The 22,466-nt window shown below is 41.6% G+C and overlaps 1 protein-coding gene across 16 annotated transcripts in view; it reads left to right on the top strand.

The window, feature by feature from the left end:
* Window positions 1-16,306, top strand: part of RAI14 (retinoic acid induced 14) — a 92,873-nt gene extending 76,567 nt beyond the window's left edge. For 7 of the 16 annotated variants that reach the window (XM_046905976.1, XM_004937176.5, XM_015277511.4 and 4 more), the window contains 12 exons: window positions 221-291; window positions 1,724-1,830; window positions 4,011-4,189; window positions 6,019-6,047; window positions 7,010-7,096; window positions 7,729-7,806; window positions 9,002-9,062; window positions 9,387-9,505; window positions 10,019-11,542; window positions 12,330-12,479; window positions 13,982-14,047; window positions 14,306-16,306. In XM_046905976.1, coding sequence (XP_046761932.1) covers window positions 221-291; window positions 1,724-1,830; window positions 4,011-4,189; window positions 6,019-6,047; window positions 7,010-7,096; window positions 7,729-7,806; window positions 9,002-9,062; window positions 9,387-9,505; window positions 10,019-11,542; window positions 12,330-12,479; window positions 13,982-14,047; window positions 14,306-14,383 — 2,549 coding nt within the window. In that variant the 3' untranslated portion in view covers window positions 14,384-16,306. The remainder of the gene's footprint in view (window positions 1-220; window positions 292-1,723; window positions 1,831-4,010; window positions 4,190-6,018; window positions 6,048-7,009; window positions 7,097-7,728; window positions 7,807-9,001; window positions 9,063-9,386; window positions 9,506-10,018; window positions 11,543-12,329; window positions 12,480-13,981; window positions 14,048-14,305) is intronic. The other 9 variants (XM_040656513.2, XM_040656514.2, XM_015277508.3 and 6 more) reach the window with 3 other exon arrangements.
* Window positions 16,307-22,466: the final 6,160 nt, after the last annotated feature.

The following is a 22,466-nucleotide window of genomic DNA, read 5'->3' on the forward strand; positions in this document are numbered from 1 at the left end:
TTCTGTTACTTTGGACAATAATTGTTGGTTTTGTTTCTGCATACAGCTTGCTCTTCATTCTACTTGTCTTTCTTTCCTTCGTTCTTAAAAATAGAGAGATGCAGTTTAATTTGTTTTCATTGAACCCCACTGTAATGCTACAGTATTGCAAGTGTAAGCATGGAACACAAATTTCAAAGAATAAAGTTTAATGGATTTTCATGTTTTTTACTTCTTTTAGCAACGTGTGGTTGTCTTCAGGCTGTTCAACTTCTCTGTGAACACAAATGTCCAATTAATATGAAAGATTTGGTACGTACCTCTCTTGTGTTTTTCCCAAAGTTTTTACTACCCTCCACTTCAATCAAGCTCGAGTACTGCAGTTGAAACTACTACTGCTCTTCTATTTCATTTCGAATTTCTCTGACAAAGTTCCTTTTGTGGCTTTCCATAGCATAGCACTTCACTTTAACACACTAGTGGCAAGATTTGCTGCTAGTTAAATTGCAAGATTTTTAGAATTAGCTAGAATTAATTTGGATATATTCAAGACATGACTAAAACTTGACTCCATTTACTCCAGTAGGCTTTGAAAAAGCCCATTATGTGGGCCTTTCAGATACTGTGAATTGCTTAGGAAAAAAACAACCAGAGTATGATAAACCTGGGGGAAAAGATGCTTGGTGTAGTATAAAGGCTAAGGGACAGTACACTGACTAGCACAAAACACCTGTCTTTGGTCTGTCTTTGGGAATGAAAGACAGAAAACTCTCTGATAAGGAGATCTGACAGAAATTAGGAAGGAAAAAATAAAGGAGGGAGGAGGGAAGCATTAAAAAATGTAATTTTTTTTAATTTCCTTTTTTAAAAAAATTGTTTTGTTTGTTGAGTAGTTTGGAGGTTTGGGATCTTTTCTTATTTGGTCTTTTTGGTGTAGTAAGACAAACAACAATCACAAAGATTAGACCTAAAATTTCAGCAGATGTATTTTAAAGACCAAGAAGATTTTCTAATCATTAGAAGAGAAGGCTGTGAGAGAATCTTTTATGTCCTCAACTACATCATGAGTACTCATAAAGAAGATAGAGCCAAATTGACCTCAGAAATGGTGACAAGCAGCAGTCACAATTTGGGCAGTGGAGCTAGTTGGGAAATTCCAGTTATGTATGAAGGAAGAAAACAGTTCTTACCACACAGGTGGTGAAACAATGGAAATAGGACTGAGAGACATCGTGCTTTCTCTGTCCTTGGAAATGCTTAAAACCTGTTTGGATAAGTCTTTGAGCAGTGTACCGTAATATGAAGTTTGCCTTGCTTTTGACTGAAGACAAAGAGGAAGAAACACCAGATGCTTTCTAAAGGTGTCTTTCAACTGCAGTTATTTGTGATTCTATGAAATGCTGTGGTTTTGCCTACTACTTAGTTAAAGTTATCCTTTTGTTGTGGAGGTATCCATAGGTATTGTACAGTTACAGAATCACTGTGTTGTAGCTTTAAGCAAACAGAAAAAGGAGTACAGACAACAAAGAGCATTCCTATCCTCAGTGCTTTGCTGAGTGAATCCATCTCCCATGGTCAAGGAAGGGATTAAATAAACCCAGCTACATTTATAATACACAGGAAAAATAGACAGTGCCTTGTTTGTGCTGTGCAGAAGAAAAGTTCATATCTGACCTTTAAGCCTCAGAGTTGTATTTCTAAGATGTCAAACTATTGTTCATGGTTTCTTTAAATGCATTCTTAGGATGGGAACATACCTTTGCTGCTTGCAGTACAAAATGGCCATACAGAAGTCTGTAAATACCTTCTGGATCATGGAGCAGACATCAACACAAGGGATAAAAATGGAAGGTACAGCAAGTTAATGTCACCATGTTCATTCTTTCCTAAGGCTGACTGTGAAAATGAAGCTCCTACACAAAATAGTCAGTACATGAAATAATGTCCCCAGTACTAGGGAAAATGAGTACTAGACATTGTTAGAAGGCTTACGGAATTCTGCCCAATGAGAAAACAAAAACAGAAACTAAGTAACTTTAAAACATGGTAAACCGTAAGTTTTTCCTTGGGTTACCAGAGCAGCAAATCCCATTTTAAAATCATTCCTATGAGAATCTGAATGATAGCCTTTACCCACATATCACTTTGCATATGTCCCATATTTTCGGTGCTGCTCTCTCTGTTCTTGGCCTGAGTTAGTTTCACTGACTTAAGTCCTAAACTATTACTTGGAATGACATTCATGAGGAGCTCTCATTTCTAACACAGCCACAGCAGTGAGAATAAATGCAGTAAAGCCATATAGTAGAGATGCTGTCTTCTCAAAAGATGCCATTTAGAAACTTACTGCATTAACAGACATATAGTATGTCATAGACACCTGATGTTTCAGAATATTGTTTTTAAATCAGAACATTCTTATTGTGGAAAAGTGCACTTTTTTGATGATACTGATAAAGTTTCATAAATATTCAGTGAAACTGAAAAGGTAAAGCAGGATGCTGAGAACACTTGGCACTTACAGCTAGTAGCTATTCTTCTTATTATGTGATACAGTGCCCATAGTGTTCTTCACAAACACATGAGAGGATAAGGCTGGGCCTACCTTAGTTTATATGAGTTCAAAGTTTTATTAGTCCACTATTTGTTTTAAGTTGGTTAAAGAAAACCCCTTTGTCTTCTTGGTTGGTTTGAATGGCCTCACTGGTACTTTGAACTTGAGGTGTTACCTGCTGTGGAACCTCCACCTTTCCCTCACTAGCTTTCTTACAATCAACAGACAGTTTTAACGGTTTGTAGTTAGATTGGATGAAGGCATTTCTGTTATAGATAAGATAGTGTGTGCAAAGTTCTGTGTGTGCAAGCAAGAAAAAACATGTAAAGTGGAATATACTACTTTTATTCCCCCTTTCCTAACAACAAGGAGAATGACTGGCATCTGCTGTTCACAAAAATGGCTATATTTTTAATGAAAAATCAGATTTCTTAATGGAAGGGGAAAGGGAGAGTGTTTGAAAATGGCATGATCAATTCCCTCTCTTGTACTGACTAAATGGTTATTTTGGTAATCTGAAACTATCCCTTAAAACTGTCGTCCAAGTTACTATTCAACACTACTTTTTTTGCACAGTACTGTAACAGCCGTCACTTTTTCAGGGCTCGCTGTTATAAAGAGTGTGTTTAATTGATCAGTGAAATGGCTGTCTTAGTATCTAGCAAACATTGTCACTGTAGTAACTTCTAGTTTTGTATGTATTTGCCAGTGAATTTGGCCAGCCTATTAGGTATGTATTCACATGAAAAAAGGGAGAATTATGCTGTGATAGGAAAGCAATATTAGCACGTGTTTGAAAGTGGAATTTTCTGTCTGTAATTATTCTGTGTATATCTTATGATCCCTGCAAGTCATTGAGGAAAAAGAGAGAAAGCCTTTTAGGTAAACACTCCTGTACGTTATGACCCCTGTAGGATCTGCCACTGTCTAGCTGCCCTGTGTTGGAGAGGGCACTGGTTGTGCTCTAAGGAGATGTTTTTTTGTTGTTTTTCTTAAAATATATGGCAAGACTTAAGGTAGAACCCACCTCACAGTCTCACAGAAGAGTTTGGAGAAATTTGTTTGGCTTTTGGAGTAATACCTCTCTATTTTGCCTTAAAGCAACATGTGAAAAGGAGAGAAATGATGAAATAAAGGCTTTTGTGTTGTAATTGGAGTGAGACAGTGAAATTTGATAATCTGACTTTATTCTGCAGCCAGCTCTTAGCTTCAGGAACCCATTTTAAAAAGTGGTTGTAAACATGTGCAAAGCATAACAGGTTTTTGCAGAAGGTCCAGCTGGGATATATGAGGAAGGGGAAGGAAGGGTAAGAAAGTGTTTGTGTGGAGAGATGATGGTTACATGTATATTTCAAGGCACATGGTGATAAAATCTTGGTCTTCATTGCACAATGCCTGTCATATTTTTCTCCTGAAAAAATGAGCTGCTGCTTCAAAAGTTTCTCTTGACATTTTTACTCGTGTTTCTTTTATCCAGAACTGCTTTGATGATAGCTTGTGAAGCTGGTAGCCTTAACATGGTGGAAGTGTTCCTTAGGAAAGGTGCAGATGTCAGTTTAGTAGACGTCTTCGGACAGAATGCCCTGCATTACTCCAAGATCTCTGAGAATACAGGAATCCAGAATCTGCTGTCATCAAAAATATCTCAGGATGTGGGTATGTAAGAGATTCTGATCTGCAGTTTATCACTTTGGATTGGCTACTTGTTTGTGTAGCAACAAACAAATTTACTTCATGGAGTAACTTCATGGAATCATAGAATTGTAGAATGGCCTGGGATGAAAAGGACCACAACGATCATCTAGTTTCAACCCCCAGGGTAGCCAGCCACCAGACCAGGCTGCCCAGAGCCACATCCAGCCTGGCCTTGAATGCCTCCAGGGATGGGGCATCCACAACCTCCTTGGGTGACCTGTTCCACTGCATCACCACCATCTGGGTGAAAAACTTCTTCTTCATATCTAGCCTAAAACTCCCCTGTCTCAGTTTAAAATCATTCTCCCTTGTCCTATCACTATGCACTCTCATAAACAGCTGTTCCCCTCCTGTTCATATGCTCCCTTCAAGTATTGGAAGATCGCAATGAGGTCTCCCCAGAGCCTTCTCTTTTCCAACCTACACAAGCACAGTTCCCTCACCCTTTCCTCACAGAAGAGGTGCTCCAGCCCTCTGATCATCTTAGTGGCCCTCCTCTGGACCTGTTCCAAGAGCTCTGCATCTTTCTTGTGCTGCGGGCCCCAGGCCTGGACACAGTACTCCAGATGGGGCCTCACAAGAGCTGAGTAGAGGGGCACAATCACCTCCCTCTCCCTGCTGGCCACCCCTGTTTTGATGCAGCCCAGAACACAGTTGGCCTTCTGGGCTGCAAGCACACACTGCTGGCTCATGTCCAGCTTCTCGTCCACCAGGACCCCCAAGTCCTTCTCTGCAGGGCTGCTCTCAAGGAGATCTTCTCCCAGTTTGTATAAATACCTGGGATTGCCTCATCCCAAGTGCAGTACCCTGCACTTGGCCTTACTGAACCTCATTAGGTTTTCATGGGCCCACTTCTCCAGCCTGTCCAGATCCCTCTGGACGGCTTCCCTTCCCTCTGGTGTATCGACTGCACCACTCAGCTTGGTGTCATCTGCAAACTTGCTGAGGATGCACTCAATGCCATCGTCTGTGTCAGTGATGAAGATGTTGAAGAGCACCGGTCCCAAGACCGATCCCTGAGGGACATCACTTGTGACCAACCTCCACCCTGACACAGACCCAGTGATCAGAACCCTTTGGCTGCGTCCTGCCAGCCAATTCCTAATCAATCGAACAGTCCATCCTTCACATCCACACCTCTCTAATTTAGAGAGAAGGATGTGGTGAGGGACCATGCCAGGGGCTTTGCAGAAGTCCAGGTAGATGATATCCATCATCTTTCCCGTCTACCAATGTTGTCACTCCATCACTTGAAAAATTTCAAAAGCTGTCTTCATGGTGGTCTAGCTGAAGCTTCCCAAACCAGGAAAATGTGACACTTGATACATATGGTTAATATCTAACATGAGATAAAATATTCAGCAGGGCAAAAAGAGGTGTTCTGAAAAAAAAAAAAAGGTAAGCTGATGGTGAAGCATGATGAGGTATTGCTTAGAATTTGAAGTAGATCCTCTTTATGATTTGAAAAATTAAATTCAGCTCCTCAGTAAAAGAGTTCAGAAGGGACGAATGTAGAGAGGGTGTTACGGTCAAGCTATAACAGATTTCTGAAGTATGGAGCTGAGGTAAAGAACAGTGAGAGACTACAGTAGAAGCAGAATTATCACAATCCTTTGAATTTTAGATCAGTATGTCAGAATAAAACACGAATGGAATTTTGTGATACAGCTTAGATTTCAAACAATTTCAAAAAAACAAACAAGATTTATGGTGTGGGAGTAAAGCTGGGAGATGGTTTAGAAATGTAACTTTGATAACTGTTCTTACTTCTGCTTTTTTCTGCTTCACAGATGCAAAATCACCAACAAAAGTAAAGCAGGTATGTATCCTTTTGGACTCCAAATACTTGGGCTATACAGGCTTGTAACTTATCAATATTAACTGACTTGTCTAGTAGCAGTAGTAAATATCACTGTGAGATGTACTGCCAGTGACTACTCTGTAATGTGAAAATTTTTTGTTGCTTATTTAAGAAATGTGTTTCAGGAAATTCACTTTTAGATTTAGCTTCCCTCTGTAACAGCAGCCGTCCTTTTCAGTGACAGAAGGGAGGGAAAATGCATGTATGTGTGCACATATGTACCTGGAAAATATTCCACCATTGTCATGTATCTGGCAGGAGCTTGGCTCTTCAACTCTGTCTCTTCAAACTGTAGAGAAAATGATCTAGGGAAAATTCTTGTTTCCAAAGCAGATAACTGAAGGTTGTCCCTAGTTGCACCATATTAGTGAAAGCTATCTTAGAGCCTCTCAGCAGATTTAGACAGTTGAATAAATTTCTTACATGCATTATCATGATATCTTGTAGTGTAAGAGTCTTGTAGAACTGCTAGTGGCCGGAAATTGGATGTAATACATTGGTTCATTCTTTCTCTGAATGGGGAAGTTCCGTGTTTCAGGGAGCTCAGGCAGAAGCTGAAGGGAAGATGGTAATTGTTAAGAGTGGCATGACTGGACTAAGAATGAATTTACAGGAGTATCTGAGATCACTAGTGCTAAACCTGTTGTCAGCTTTGGCTTTTTCACTAAATCTTGTTTGTTTTCACTGAAGCATGGATTACAAGGGAACAGATTCTTATTGTCAGGCATGTTTAATATTCTTGTGTTAATAAGGATATAGTCTTTACGTTGAGAAAAAAGGAACTGCATGAGCTGCTGAAGTTGATATTAATGTGGGATTTTATTTTATTATTATTATTTTTATTTTTTGGTAAAACAACTTGCTCAGACTTTACTAACCAAACTAACAAACTTACCTTTTCTGGCTGGTGGAACTTTCAGCATGATCAAGGCTCTAAATTAAGTTCAGAAAGAAGTGGAACTCCAAAAAAACGCAAAGCCCCACCTCCTCCTATCAGTCCTATGCAGGTAAAGAAAAGACCAATCTTGAGATACTTTTAGGGGATGAAGAGTGTTTTAACCATTATCTGAATAATGTGGGCTGAATTTGCTCTGTTACTCCTACTGTATATACCTTCTTATTGTGAGTGCTTCTGACATTAAGATGAAAATGTGTGTTGGTTAGGTTGACTAAGAAAATTGCTAGAAATATAGAATTGTCTGGGATACAACAATACGAATTATACTGTACAGGTGCTTCTTCCATCTAAAGTTGAAGGTCTTGTAGTTTTGTAGACTTGCAGAAGTGAATAATTTTATATTTTTTACATCTGTGTACATATATATCCACATTTTTATATGCATATTTACAAAGGATAGTAAAATACTGAAACAGATTTATATGGTATCAAAATGCAACTTCACATCTAGGTTCAGAGTTAGTCTCAATCTGTTACAACAGCTACTCTGGAAAAGTGATACTGGCTCAGAAGAGCACTGAATAATTAAATCTGTTCTTTGAAATTTACTCAGAGTTTTAGCAGAGTTTCCTTGAGTGCAAGGAAAAGTATTCATGCACATGTGTATGTCTGTATATAGCATATTGGAGGATTTTTGCTATGAATGCATGCATATACTTATTTATATAAAATCTTTTACAGCTTAGTGATTTGTCCTCTCCACGCTCATCAACTTCAACTCCTATGACTGGAAAAGGACAGGCTTTCTTTGCTGACCAAGTACGCAAGATACCAAAGTTTTTTGTTCTTACTAAGTATGAGGAAAGAAAGTGTAGTACCTTAATAATTTATTTTGTTGTCTGCAGAATGTCTGTGAATTAATTAGCTACGTTTTCAGAAGAGAAAGAGTCCAAATCTACAAGGGCTGTTTTGAAAGTAATGCCTCTTACTTATTTCTGTGGAAACAACAACAGTTACAAAAAGCACAGTATGCAAATTCTCATCTACAAAACACAATTTTTTAGCACAGTCACCACCATTACCTATTCATCTTTGCTAGCCATGAACAAGCACCTGCATGTCCCACTTGTAAAAGTCTGCACCAGTGGATGTGACCCACTGTCACTGACCCCACTGCTGTAACGTACCACCCACCACCTCACTGTGCTCACATCCACTGTTTGGGCTCCATAAACTAAAGTGTATGTGCCAATGAATGTCAGTGTGTGCCATTATTTTCCTCATGGAGGAATTCAGTGACGCACCTTTTCTTCATCCACACTTTCATGTCAGATGCCATTCTGTCAGTCTGCCCCTCTGCTGTCCCTCAGCTGCACAGCAACATCGTGTAATGGTTCAGCCTCTACTGCCGTACCACCAACATCCACCTCTGACATCATGAGCCAATATAATAAAATAGGAGGCATTACTTTCAGAGCGATCCTCATATTTCCATGTAATTTTACAAAGCAAATGTAGATTAGTTCTGTGTTTACTGAATATGTAAATATAATTATTCATGATCTAGTAAAATATGTAGGAATATGGTTATGGAAGTATTAATGGTGTGAGAGCTCATTAGCTAAGTGAGGACATTACCAGTGAGGTACATGAGATTATGTGATGCAAAAAGCAGAGGCCCATCACAAAAAGTCATCAGACAAATGCTAGAATGTGTGCTGTCTGCTATTTTGCTTATGGTATTGAAGATTTCTTTTTAAGTACGCTACAGTATATTGCAGTCCTTTATCCCAGGGTCTGCAGCTTTTCAAACTATCTGTGGGACAGTTGACCCAATTTCATTAATATTTAATGAGTACTGGCCACCTGCCACAATTAAACAGGACCCCAAAAACAAAAGAAATCCCCTGTGATAGGTTTCTTCCAGCAAGATTTATGCTATCTATATTTATCTTCTGTGAACTGCCCAACTTTTATCTGCTTTCTGTGAAAGTATTTTCTTCTGATGTCCCAGCAGGAAGACTTCAGCTCCTTGCTTCAAGACAATAAAGACAGACTAAGTGACAGCACCGCAGGTATACGATAAAGCTTAATCCTTATTTTCATATTTAATTAGGTGTTTTGAAGTTGTGTGAAAAGTTTAAATCTGGTTAGAAATCCTCTGTGCCTTTCCCCTTAGAATGTGAGCTCCAATAAGTGTTGGAGTAACATTCATCGCCGGTTCCCCACCAATACTTCCTGCTTGTATTGGTTCACCCAACACATTTTTGGGAAAATGTCCACTTGTTCACTGCACTTAATGGTCATGGAAACAAACCGTTTAATTTGAAATGCAGAATATCTATCTCTGGGATCAGTTCAGCTTTTAAAAGTTTAGGATCTTTTTTTTTCCTCCAAAGGTGCTGATAGTTTGTTGGATGTGAGTTCTGAAACTGAACAGCAAGATCTACTTATGCTGATGCAAGCAAAAATTGCTTCTTTGACATTACACAATAAGGAACTACAAGACAAATTACAGGTAGGGTATTTTGTGCAGTTCTAATGCTCTGATAATCCTTTAGCAGAACAAAATTGCTCCTTACCAATTTAAAGAGATGTGCTGGGAAGATAAAAAGAGCTTGTGGTGGTAACATCATGGAAATGCTCTGCTCCAGGAGCACTAAAATTAGTATTTTGATCTTTTCACTTTTACCTCTGTTTACTGCAATAACTGCATTCTAAAATACACTGATAAGAATTGTGTTAGCAGAATTTTAATTTGTGTAGCTTTGATTATTAGTTTATGGAGATCAACACAGGCTTTCAGAAGAGGCTGGTAGTTACTGCCTTTGCCACCCCTCACTGTAGATGGTTAAATGGGACCAGCTGGATTTTGACTTCTCCTGAAGATTCCTTCTGTTGTGTTTTAATTACCCTTCTCTGTAAGATGCAGCAAGAATTCTTTGCTTACTCTGTTATAAAAAAGGGAAAACAAAAAGAACACCATGTATTTGTTTTAATCATGCATTTGTTTGGATTTATTTTTGCACAGGAAAGAACACCTAAAGAAGTGGATTCTACCATAGATTCTTATCATTCAACCCAAAGAGAGTTTGATCAAACAGCAGATAGACAAAGCGAGATCTCAGCTCAGGAGCTGAAGTCTACCTTAAATGCCACCCAGTCTCAAGAAAAGTTGACAAGCCCCAGTGAAATAAAAATAAAGTACCTCCAGGAAGATTCAAAGGATGCACAGAGGAAATTAGAGAATTCCGAAACCAAAAGAAAGCACTTAGAAGCTCAGGTCCAGTCTAGAGTCCCAGAAGCAGATTTAAATAACACAGATATCTCAGAAAATGGCTCTGATCCTAGCCTGAAAATCCAAGAAACTCAAAGCAAGTATGAAGAAGCAGCGAAAGAGGTTTTAAATGCACAAAAGCAAGTGAAACCGGGTCTTGTTTCCTCTGAAAGTGAAGAAACTTGTTCTGAGCTGAGTAAGTTGAAGGTTACATGTGAAGAAGTTGAGATGCTTAGGCAAGAATTAAGGAGAGCCTTGGAGGAAAGTGAAAGACAAAAAGAGAAAGTGAGAGAGCTACAGAAGAAGTTTGAAGAAAGAGAGCAGAATGTTACCAGCAAATTGTCTGTGGAAGAATGTGAGGAATTAAAGAATTCATACTGTTCAGTTATTGATAACATTAATCAAGAGAAAGCACTGTTGATTGAGAGGTACAAAGAAGGGCAAGAGGAAATTAAAAGGCTACAGGACAAGCTGACAAATCAGACACATTTAGAGTCTAGTGCTGAATCAGGAGAAATGAAAGATGCAATGCACAGAATGATAGATGAGCTCAACAGACAACTCAGTGAATTGTCCCAGTTGTACAAAGAAGCACAAGCAGAGCTTGAAGATTATAGGAAGAGAAAGACTCTAGATGATATAGCTGTGGACTACATACCTAGAGATGAACATGAGAAGCTCATGCAAGTAACAAATTCTTTGAAATACAAAGCAGAGAATGAGTTATTAGAAATGAAATCCCAGTACACAAAAGTATTAGATGAAGCAGAAGAGCTAAAGCAGATGTTGGACACTCAGAAACAAAACTCATTGCCAATTGCTGAACACCAGCAGGTGATGAATGCACTTAGAAGTACTGTAAAGGAAATGGAAGAAGAAATAAATGAGCTCAAAGAATTACTTACCAACAAGGAAAGTGAAGTAAGAAATCTACAGAAGGAATTATTAGAAGAAAAAGCTGCAATTAATGAGGCAATGGTACCCAGGGCTGCATATGAAAAACTCCAATCTTCATTAGAAGGTGAAGTTAGTATTTTGTCATCAAAACTGAAGGATGTAATCAAAGAGAAGGAAAATGTGTCCTTAGATGTTATGCAGCTGAGAAGTGAAGTTTTGCATTTGAAAGAAGAGAAAGAAGGTATGCATAATCTGCTTGAAGCGAAGGAACGGGAGGTGAGTGGTCTTCACCAGAAGTATCATCAAGCTCAAGAAGATCTTCTTGAGATGAAAAGATACTCTGAAAGCTCATCAAAGCTAGAAGAGGATAAAGATAAAAAGGTTAGTGATTGACTGCAGTGGTGGAGGTAGTGCATGAATTCAGACTACAAAATATCGGACGGGTCATGAGTTACTGTAAGCCTCGTATTGTGTCAGGGGTCACAGAGTGAAGAACAAATCCGTGCTTTGACAGTACTGTCCCTCAGATCTTAGCCAAATGAGTTTTTCTTTGACATATTTGACATTACAGTTATCTTCCATCCCTGTAGAGATGCACATATTTCAATTCATGTCTTTTAAGTTCTGTTCAGATTAGGTTCACAGTATTCATGTAACTGAAGTCAAGGAAGTGTAATGTACAGCAAGAAAAGGTTCCTGAGGAGATGAGGCAACATAAGATAACAAAAAAACCCAGCAGAAATTAACTACTTTAAGTTTACTGTATCCTGACTTGGATCAGGTTCTATCAACACAGTGACTATTTTTCCTGTGCAACCACTGCATCTGTAAACATTTATTTATGAAAATCTATGCATTTTGCAAGTTCTGAATAGCTTGTTTGTATGTTGCTGTCTTGTGTTTAGAAGCAACATCTGCTAAGGTGGTAAATACAGCCTTTGGAAATATTGCTCAGATTTCAGGACAATTAATACATTTTAAGTGACTGCTGAGAGTGTGGTAGAGAAGCGTTATAATTCTTGCTTACACAATGTCTCTGTTTGTCCACTGAGTTTTCACCTTTCTTCAGCTCTTTCAGTTTAAGTTCCAAATATCCCAAAGAATAAGATTCATGAGAATATAGTCTGCATTCTAGAATTTAATGAAAACCTATTTTTCACCTTTCTAGATCAATGAAATGTCCAAGGAGGTCAGCAAGTTAAAAGAAGCTTTGAACAGCCTTTCTCAGCTTTCCTACTCAACCAGTGCCCCCAAAAGACAAAGTCAGCAGCTGGAGGCATTACAACAACAAGTGAAGCAGCTGCAGAACCAACTGACTGTAAGTGTGATAATTCACAAACCCACCATCACTCTCAGTTTTTGCCTTATTTAAAATGTAGCACAATGACTACAAGGAAGAGTTTTCATCCAGAGATTTTACAATGCTCTGAAACAATTCTGCAGGCCACCTATGAATTGTTCTTCAAAAATAATCTAACTTAAGAAAACTGTTTTCCTGGATATATTTCTTCAGATCAGTAATGGAGGAAAGTGCCTGCACTCATAGTAGAATGTAGTGACCAGACCTGCTGTTGAGATTCTGATTTGTGAAAAATATGGCCAATGTGCAGCGGATTAGAGTTTTACATTTTCTCAGGGTCATGTAGACTTATTATAAGCCGAAATCTTACCGTTTTTGTTTTTAAGCTGGAATAAGGTTGGCTTTTTGGAAGACAATAGTCCCTGAAGGAGTGAAGCTTCAAATCAAGCAAGACCATCTGTTTATAAGGGAGCACAGCTTATTTTCTGAAATTCTGAAATGCATAGAGAGTTTTAAGATTGTACCTGTTCATTCGTGCAAGGCCCAGTCTTCTCAGTCAGGCTGAGGCATAACTGCTATTTTCAAGAGCTTGCCTGTCCACAGTAGCATTATTATTCACTTCAGTGGAGATGAGAAGAAGGTTTTTGTGGCTCTTCAGGAAGAAAGTCAGGCAGACGGAGGAATTAATATGCACATAGTCCGGAGAAAAAAAAAATCCCTAGCAGGGGGGAGAAATAAATAGGTAGATAGATGATAGGTATATAGCATCCTGTCACTGTAAAGGCCTGTGTCTGTGTCTCTTGTTCCAGTCAGGTCAAGTCTGTAAAGAGCCTTCACTTCTGTTGCTCAAGGGCCAGGAAAGCAGTGTACAGTGCAGATGCACAGTGTGTTAGGGGAGTGGGTAGGATTTAAAACAGGACAGCATTCATCCCTTCTCTTACGCTGGCTTTCCCAACAGCATCTGTCCAAACATTTATTTGGAAAGACTGCTTCTGGTATGTGGCAGTCTTGTCATGACAAAGAAGGTTGGATTTCCCTGTTTGAACGTATATTAGTTAACAGAGGACTTAATGGGTTAAGACATTTGGAAGTATCTCTTTCCCCATGAAGGCGTTTGCTGATAGAAGGGTTGCTGACATTAGGAAAAGACTCTATCACAGCCAAGGGCTGGTTTGTCAGAATATTATCATCTTTCCTCTGCTTTGTTTTCTGATAAACTTAGAAACAGAGTATGTTCTCATTTCACATCTTTACATCAGTGGTTCTTACCACTGATACCATCTTACCAACTTCTTGGTTGGTACCATATGAGGTGGGTATGATTACAGCATTTCTGTGGACTGTTTCCCAGCAAATGATGTTTGGGGCAGCTAGCAGCACAGAAGAGAGTTTGAGATGGTTTTCCACACACACATTAGAGGATCACTCATATTTGTTGCTGAGCTGCATACATCTGGGTGGGGATTTTTGAATTCAGCAGTTCTGAATGCTCTGTGACTTTCTGCTTAACTATTTTCTAGGAAACAAAGAAACAACATCAGGAAACGGTGTCAGTTTACAGGATGCATCTTCTCTATGCTGTGCAGGTAAGGCTCGGTGTTGCTGGTTACACAGTGTTGGTATTTTAATGGCAGATGTTTCTGCTGCAGAACCATTAAGAACATTGCAGGCTATGTTAAAGACATACCACCCCAAATATCTGACTGTTTAAGCACAAATGTATCACTGCTGTCTTTTGGGAAATGGACGTAATTACTCTACCTTAGAAATAGTTGGCAAATCGTTTTAAGGAGACAAGAAATATTTTAATTCAATAATCTTTTCTTTTTTCTTCCCTTTTGTAGGGTCAAATGGATGAAGATGTCCAGAAGGTGCTTAAACAGATTTTATCCATGTGCAAAAGCCAATCACAGAAGAAGTAAACAAACAAGCAAATCTCCCCGTTTCTGTTAATACTGTTATGGGTGTTTATCTAGATTTGCCTTAACATAAGATTTAAAATTGGCAATTTGCTGCTTTTTTGTTGTTGTGTTGTTTGTGAGGTGGATTTGTTTGTCTGTCTACTACTTTCCATGTGCATCTGCATTAGCAGTAACTAAACACATGCCTGCTTTTCCAAATGCAAGTATGTTCTTCAGACTTAGGCCACTCCATGTCATGTTTACTCTGAAAGTACTTTCTAGCTTCCTCCAAGAGGGGGGTTAATCTGGAGGCAAGCACTAATGTCACCTGGATAACGGTGAAATTCTCCATAAGGACTCCTGCACTGTGTATAAGCTGCATCTTGTTAATGGGGATATTTTAATTGCTTGATGGTGCAGCACTTAGGTTCCAGACATTTTGCCACTTGCAGTCTCTGGCAGAGCAGAAGTGAGCCTTGCAGCAGAGAGCAGAAGTAGATCTTTATGGTGAGCCAGAACATCCAACAGCTCTACTTAGTAACCTAATTTTATTTAAGACTAGCACACCATAATGTGGCTGTCCCAACCCATCCAATGCACTGAGTACACAAAAATCCCACCATGCTTCATAATTTCCTTGAATGAATAATTTCCTTGAACTAAAACTATTTCAAAAGGTAAAATAAGTAGTTTATTGAAGTTGTCTGCACAAACAACTAATTATAATAGGTTTAGCTATCTATGCAAGTGTTGGCCATGAAGCTCAGGAACAAAACCAGAACATATACTTTAGACAAGGGATTCTAGTGAACACAGGATGTTTACAGTGAATGTTAATGCCTCATACTTCCTAACCTCACTTTTGTAAAGATCTTCTCTTCAGTCTATTTTTATCGGCCCTCTAATTAATTTTTTTGTAACTAAACCATTTTTTCTACATAATATTTGCATTAAGCTTATTAACAAATATTTTTAGGTAATTGTGTATTAGAATTTCCTTTTATACCCCCAAGTATTCAGTAAATAGTGAAGCACAGAGAAGTGTTCTCAGTTTGAACAAGATCTGTACAGAGTCATAGACCTGTCTGTCAGTGTGGTCCAGAGCAGTGAGGTGTAAAATGCAGCTCAGCTGGATGTATCAGCAAGTGTAGAAATGGTAGGTAGGGAACTCCAAATGACCTCAAAAATCCCTGTATGTTGTTTCTAGAGTCCAGGGTCATCAAGAATGCTTTTGTCAGCACTTTCAGATTTGGAAGTCAAATAAAAAATGCCCAGTGTGGTTTAGTATGAAATTATGGAAGACATTTTCTAAGCACACACTGCACTTGAGGGTATAACCATTCGACAGATCTTGCAGCTTCACTGTGGTATTTGTTAGCTCCCTGCTAGTGGATGCATCTCTATTAAAAAAATCTCCAGAGCTGTATGACCTGTGAAGTTAATATAGAGTCATAACAGGACAAGAGCCAGCGGTGCCAGAGGCTGGCTGGACTCATAGTGCACTTATAACAGATAATTCCTATCCCTGGAAAAACTAAATCGGATTTTTAAAACCAATTAACAAACAAAACACACCTTTGCATCAGTTAGACCTTGGTGTTACTTTTCTTGGGTGGTTTAACTAGTGCCTGCTTATTTTGGACAGTATTTTCTAGTTAGGTGGTTTTGAAAATGCTCCAAAGAAATGTGAAAAGAATTTTGCTGCAGCGCTTCAGAATGAACAACGAAATTTTAAGCATGCTACTGCTGCAAAGTATAAAACTTGGTGAACCATTTTGTAGGTTGCCTGATGGATTTAGTCTTCTACCTTGTTTTGGTTTGTATATTTATTACAATAATCTTTGTGGAATACTGAAAATTATACACTACAGCATAGCAAGTTTCTTTATATGTAATTTACAAGAACTTTCCTTATGCAGCAAATAAACTATTCCAATTTTTTCATCCTGGTCCTCTTTGTGACTTCAGCTACTTTCTTTATTGAGGGAAATAGTCACTGCTTTACTGTAGTGCAATGCGTGCTATATTCTATGTTTAAATAATTGTCAGATGTACCCCCTGAATTTGCAACTTTGCAATTAACTCTGAGCTGCTGGGTGGAACAGAATCCACAACAAACCCTGTGCAACCAGTTGGGCAGATTGTGCCTTGTGTTGGACTGATAGGCTCAGAGCTCTCTTCTCACATGCATATCCTGCTAAAATAATACAGTTCTCCCATTCACCACTGGATGCAATCACAGAATCACGGAATCCAGCAGGGTTTAAGAAGAGCTTAGAGCAGTGTCAGAGGGAGGTGAGGCCCCCCAGCTCTCCTGTTCTGTATCACTTGGCACTTCACTCATTACACAGAACTGTAGTGGAAGTATATTTGTGTGCATGTTTATATGGGTGTGCATATGCATATCTGTGAATGTGAACTTCTCTTTATATATCAGGGTTGACTGTGTGAGTCTTAGTCTTTCTATCATCTCTCACTCAAGTTTTATTGCAAAAACTAGTTTTTTAGTAACTAGCTTGCCAATTATGACCTTTTGTCTCAGGGCAAGCCACATAAATGGCAGAAATTGTGCCACTTTTTTGCAGTATCCTGAGGGTCATATAGCTCTTTTGACTGTGTACAAAATTTCTCTAAGCTTCTCAGTAGTGTATTTCCTTTGAACAAGAGTGCTGATAGAGTGGTGTGCAGAGTAAGTACAGTGAGATCACCCGGCAGGCCTGATTGGAGTCATTTCACATTGTATTTTAGTGATTTAATTACTGATTGCTGCTGGATTAGTAAGATCACACCTCCCACTGTAGGGCAGGGCCTGGAGCAGGAGCAGCCTCTGGTGCTTTCAGCTGTCTGCCACTGCTGGCAGCCCAGCAGCTGCACTGCCGGTCATCATGTGGCGTGTTGGAGAAATGGGTGGAAAAGCTCCTGGAGGAGCTGTGTGTTAGGCACAGAGCAGCGGGAGAGGCAGACATGATGTAACCCAGCACAAATTCTGCAGACACAGGCATAAAGCTAAGTACTATTTTCTGAACAAATATGAACTGGTGCAAGGTTTGAAGCCAGATCAGTGGCTTAAATCCTCTGCGTGCTCTGGTTTTGATCTGCCGCAGGGAGCAGTAAAAGAGCTCTGCGTTTAATGTCGAGCAACGGATCCAGAGTCTGATTACCTTGAACCTTTCATTGGTCTTGTTCTCCAAATGTGGGTCAGCAGTCGTATCTGTGAGCTCAAGCCAGCTCCTAGCAAAACACTTCATAGAAGTGAATGTCCCGAGTAGTTTTCTTATACCTGCCCCCTCCCCTATTTGAATCCATCACTGATCCTTTTGGGAATAAATAAGAGATACTAAACACAGACTGTAACCACACTTTTTGCTTCTTTTCAGGACAATAACAAGTTAACTCTTTTTATGAAAATGATTGTTAATACCATTCTTAGAATTGCATGCAGTGGTAAACTGCAGCTAAAAGGAATTCAAAGCTGTGATTTAATAAGTTTCCCCTATTTGAGGATGTTCAAGATGGGATTTTTGTAGCTGCAGAAGGCTGGCAGGCTGTCGTTGGCAAGGGGAGCGCTTTGTCAGAAAGGGCCACGTTCCCCTGAGCTGTGATATCATGGGGCAAAAGGTTTTCTGAGAGAAATGGCAGCCTCTGAATCTCAGACCCAGTGATGGGATCCTGCAACAGCATCTCACCGACATGAGGTTTGTCCCTTTGTGCAATTGGTCTGAGTTTGTGCAGTTAGTCCTGGAAATGCCGAGTCCGTGGTCCCGGCGTTGGCTTCAGGGGAGTATAGTATGTCTGCGATACAGCGTGTCATTGCTGAAGCATTTTAAGGCAACACATCATGGTTTACAAGCCTTTGGCTGCTCTGGCAGACCCCCGTTTGATGACTTTAACACAGGTGTTTACACAGTCATCATTTTTTCAGTCCATGATTTTAAAACCTTCTCGAATGCTGCTCTGTCCTGGTGCTGGCCCTCCTCTTACATTTTCCACCAGCCTGAAATGCTCAGACAGTTGGTAATGGGGCCTCCTACCAGCAGCTGGAGATTGGAAACAGGCACAGCTCACTGACCTCATCACCTCCAGGAGCTGCGCTGCTGGGAGCAGCGCTGCGGGACGGTGCCTGCCTTTGGCTGCCCTCGGAGGCGAGCAGCACCCACATCCACAGCCGTGCTGGGCTGCAGGCTGCTGCTGCCACGTGGCTGCTCTGCCCTTCCAGCTGAACCAAAGCGCTCCCCGGTGGTGGCTGGGCTGGCAGCCCGAGTGCTCATCTTTGCACATCGTGCCCTAACACAGCAAGTGCCTTGCATGTGACAAAGCCCTGTCCAAAAATGTTTCTCTGCTTTTGTATCCCTGAAAAAAAGAAAAAAGAAAAAAAAAACCACTGGGAAGCAAGAAGAGTGCTGGATTAAGCTTCATTTTCCTAACAAAAACCATAGGGTAGAGACAAACATAAAACCAGCATACCTTCCCTGCTGAACCCCTTTCAGCTGGAGAGCTGTGGGGAAGAAAGGCACAAAGCACAGGGGTCTGGGCTGCCCTCAGCCCTAGAAACAGCTCCTTTGGGTTTTAGCAGCATGGCTCCTAGAGCAGCAGCGCTGTGCTCAGCAGCTTGGCTTGGGCACTGCTGGCCAGATGTTACAGGGCTGGACATGACACAGCTGTGTGGATGTTGCAGAGCTGGGTGTCAGCTGGGAGGCTGCAGTGTGGGGGAGGCAGTGGGGGCTGGCAGCGTCCATAGGAAGGGACAGGAGTGGATGCTGGAAGCCCTGCAGTACCAGACAGAGGCTGCATGGCACCTGCAGTGTTTTTAAACCTGCTGGAGGATACAGGAATGAGACTCTCTTCTCCAGATGCTTTGGCTAACGCATTGTGTTCCCCTCCAAATCACAGTATGCCCTGTGTGATTTCCCAGCTTGGGCTTGTAGTACTGAAAGGGTTAATGTGCAGCTCTGTGCATCCTGCACCCTACTGTGCCTCCACTCCCCAGTCCCTCTCCTTGTTGGCTCAGTGTTACTGCTCAGGACCTCAGCTGCAGAGTGTCCGGCGTTAACCTGTGCCTGGCTGCCTCAAGGAGCATGGCCATGGCACAGCCACCACAGCGCAAGCCCAGGCTGTGTCAGGGCTCTTCCCACTGGCATCCTGCCTGGGTTTTGGGGCAGCAGACTCTGTGGCTTGGCACACTGCATCTCATCTGCAGCACCTGGGCATAGCCTGCACCGGGGAGAAGGGGCCTCCAACACCAGGGTCCAGCCCATCCCAAAGGCAGCAATGGGCAGCACTGCTTGCCTGGAATCACTGGAGCACCCCTGGATTGTGGCTGCTTGCAGGGAATGCACCTCTCAGCGCCGCGAAGAGGTAAAAGCATCCTTAGGTCCTCCAGGACAGCTCTAGATCAGTCCTTTCCTCTGCACAGGCAGCCCAGCATTCTGCAAAGTGAGTTTCCCGCAGTGCAAACCGAACCTCACAGCCCCTGCTGCCTTCCCAGCCAGGGAGCATCTGCATGGGGAGGCATCGCCTGACCTGGGCCACCAGCACAGCCCCAGGGGGAAAACCTGTGAACGTAAATGTCTTGGGACCGCAGAGATTGTGTGCAAATGTTTGGAAGAAAACTATCTGCTTGAGTGTCTGCTCCTCTTCAAGCAAGCAGAACCATTGCAGCTTGCTGCTTCTGTTGTCTTATAAAAGCACTATAGTCTACTGGCACTTACAGGGTAAAATCCACAATGTACAAATACATAATCTAAATCTGTAAATACAGGGTTTACTTTGATGACTTCTGCTTTCTGCTAGCTTGCTCATTTTTGGACCAGCCCACTGTCTGATCCGAGCTCGGAGCAGGAGGCCACTAAGTTCTTCATCAGGAGCTTTAATCATCCCTTCTGCCAACCTCCAGGCAGGATGCTCAGGAGCCCAGCGCCTGGCTCATGTGCCTCTGGGAGAGCTGTGGCCCCAATGGAGCTGACCTGGGCCATGGCAGCTGGTGGGCACTGGTATGGGTGGTCACCCCCCTTGCACACAGCGATCTGTTTCTTGCAGCTCTCTGTCATGGATTTGGGGGAACAGCTTGAATAATCATAGAATTCTACAATGGCCTGGGATGAAAAGAACATCAAAGATCATTGAGTTTCAACTTCCCTGCTACATGCAGGGTCGCCAACCACCAGACCAGGCTGCCCAGAGCCACATCCAGCCTGGCCTTGAATGTCTCCAGGGATGGGGCATCCACAACCTCCTTGGGCAACCTGTTCCAGTGTGTCACCACCCTGTGGGTGAAAAACTTCCTCCTAATATCCAACCTAAACATCCCCTGTCTCAGTTTAAAATCATTCTCCCTTGTCCTATCACTATCCACCCTTGTAAACAGCCATTGCCCCTCCTGTTTATACGCTCCCTTCAAATACTGGAAGTCCGTAATGAGGTCTCCCTGGAGCCTTCTCTTTTCCAAGCTAAACAATCCCAGTTCCCTCAACCTTTCCTCCTAGGTGGAGGTGCTAGAGGTGCTCCAGCCCTCTGATCATCTTAGTGGCCCTCCTCTGGACCCTCTCTAAGAACTCCACATCCTTCCTGTGCTGCGGGCCCCAGGCCTGGACACAGTACTCCAGATGGGGCCTCACAAGAGCTGAGTAGAGGGGCACAATCACCTCCCTCTCCCTACTGGCCACCCCTGTTTTGATGCAGCCCAGAACACAGTTGGCCTTCTGGGCTGCAAGCACACACTGCTGGCTCATGTCCAGCTTCTCATCCACCAGGACCCCCAAGTCCTTTTCTGCAGGGCTGCTCTCAAGGAGATCTTCCCCCAGTTTGTATAAATACCTGGGATTGCCTCACCCAAGTGCAGCACCCTGCACTTGGCCCTGTTGAACCTCATTAGGTATGCATGGGCCCACTTCTCCATCTTGTCCAGATCCCTCTCAATGGATTCCCTTCCCTCCAGTGTATCGACTGCACTGCTCAGCTTGGTGTCATCCGCAAACCTGCAGAGGGTGCACTCGATGCCATCGTCTGTGTCAGTGATGAAGATGTTGAAGAGCACCGGTCCCAAGACCGATCCCTGAAGGACACCACTTGTGACCGGCCTCCACCCTGACACAGACCCATTGATCACAACCCTTTGGCTGCGCAGTAAAGATACTGTTCTCTGAGTTTTGCCTCTCACACAATGTGCTACAGGAAATTAGATTTACTCCAACAGTAGATGTTTATAAAAAACAAGCAATTTTTCAGGTCAGAAAGATGTGCAGTGGAATTCCAGTTATTCCCCTCTTCATATAAGCCCTTTCAACCTTTTAATATTACTGTATTTGTAGGGAGAGAGATAATAGATGCCACCCTGGGTGCATCCTAAATCCATTCCTTGCCTTACTTCACAGTAATTGCTTTTTGTAGTCCAGACTTGGTATTATGTTTAATTTGCTTCTATCTAGAAGCAAATCCACAAAGGTATTTGTGTACAGGCTCCTATCCAGTTTATAAGTCTAGCCCTGACATGGTCCTATGGGGTACAAAGTAGGTTTTGCACAAATCTCACGTGTTTTTAATGGTTATTTAAATAACAGAGTGGCTACCTTTTTGTACTTTGCATTGTTCTGACTTTTAGAGATACTCTTTGCCATGATCATTATTGGTAGAGAATAAATTCTTTAAAACATAGAATCATAGAACTTACAGTAGGAAGAGGCCCCTATGATCATCTATCTGTTCCAACCCCAACCCATCCCCACCATGTCCAACCACCTCCCTCAGTAACACATCTCCATGTTTCTTGAATGCCTTAAGGGACAGTGACTGTACCATCCCCGTGGGCAGCCCGTGCCAGTACATCACCACTTTTCTGAGAATAAATTTTCCTTAATATCCAGCCTACACCTCCACTGGCTCAGCTTAAGGCCTTTACCTCTCATCCTATTGGCATTACCTGGAAGGAGAGGCCAACCCCCACCTTGCTACAACCTTCTTTCAGGTAGTTGAGAGAGAGATGTCCAACCCTCCTGGAACTCTTTGCCCTTCAGAACTGTCTCTGAAGGAACAATCCCAGCCAATATCCTTAATATCCCAAAGTCCACCCTCCATAAGTGAGAAAAACCACCACAGACAGTGAGGTAAA

Source organism: Gallus gallus, chromosome Z, assembly GCF_016699485.2.
Source record: "Gallus gallus isolate bGalGal1 chromosome Z, bGalGal1.mat.broiler.GRCg7b, whole genome shotgun sequence".
NCBI lineage: Eukaryota > Metazoa > Chordata > Aves > Galliformes > Phasianidae > Gallus > Gallus gallus.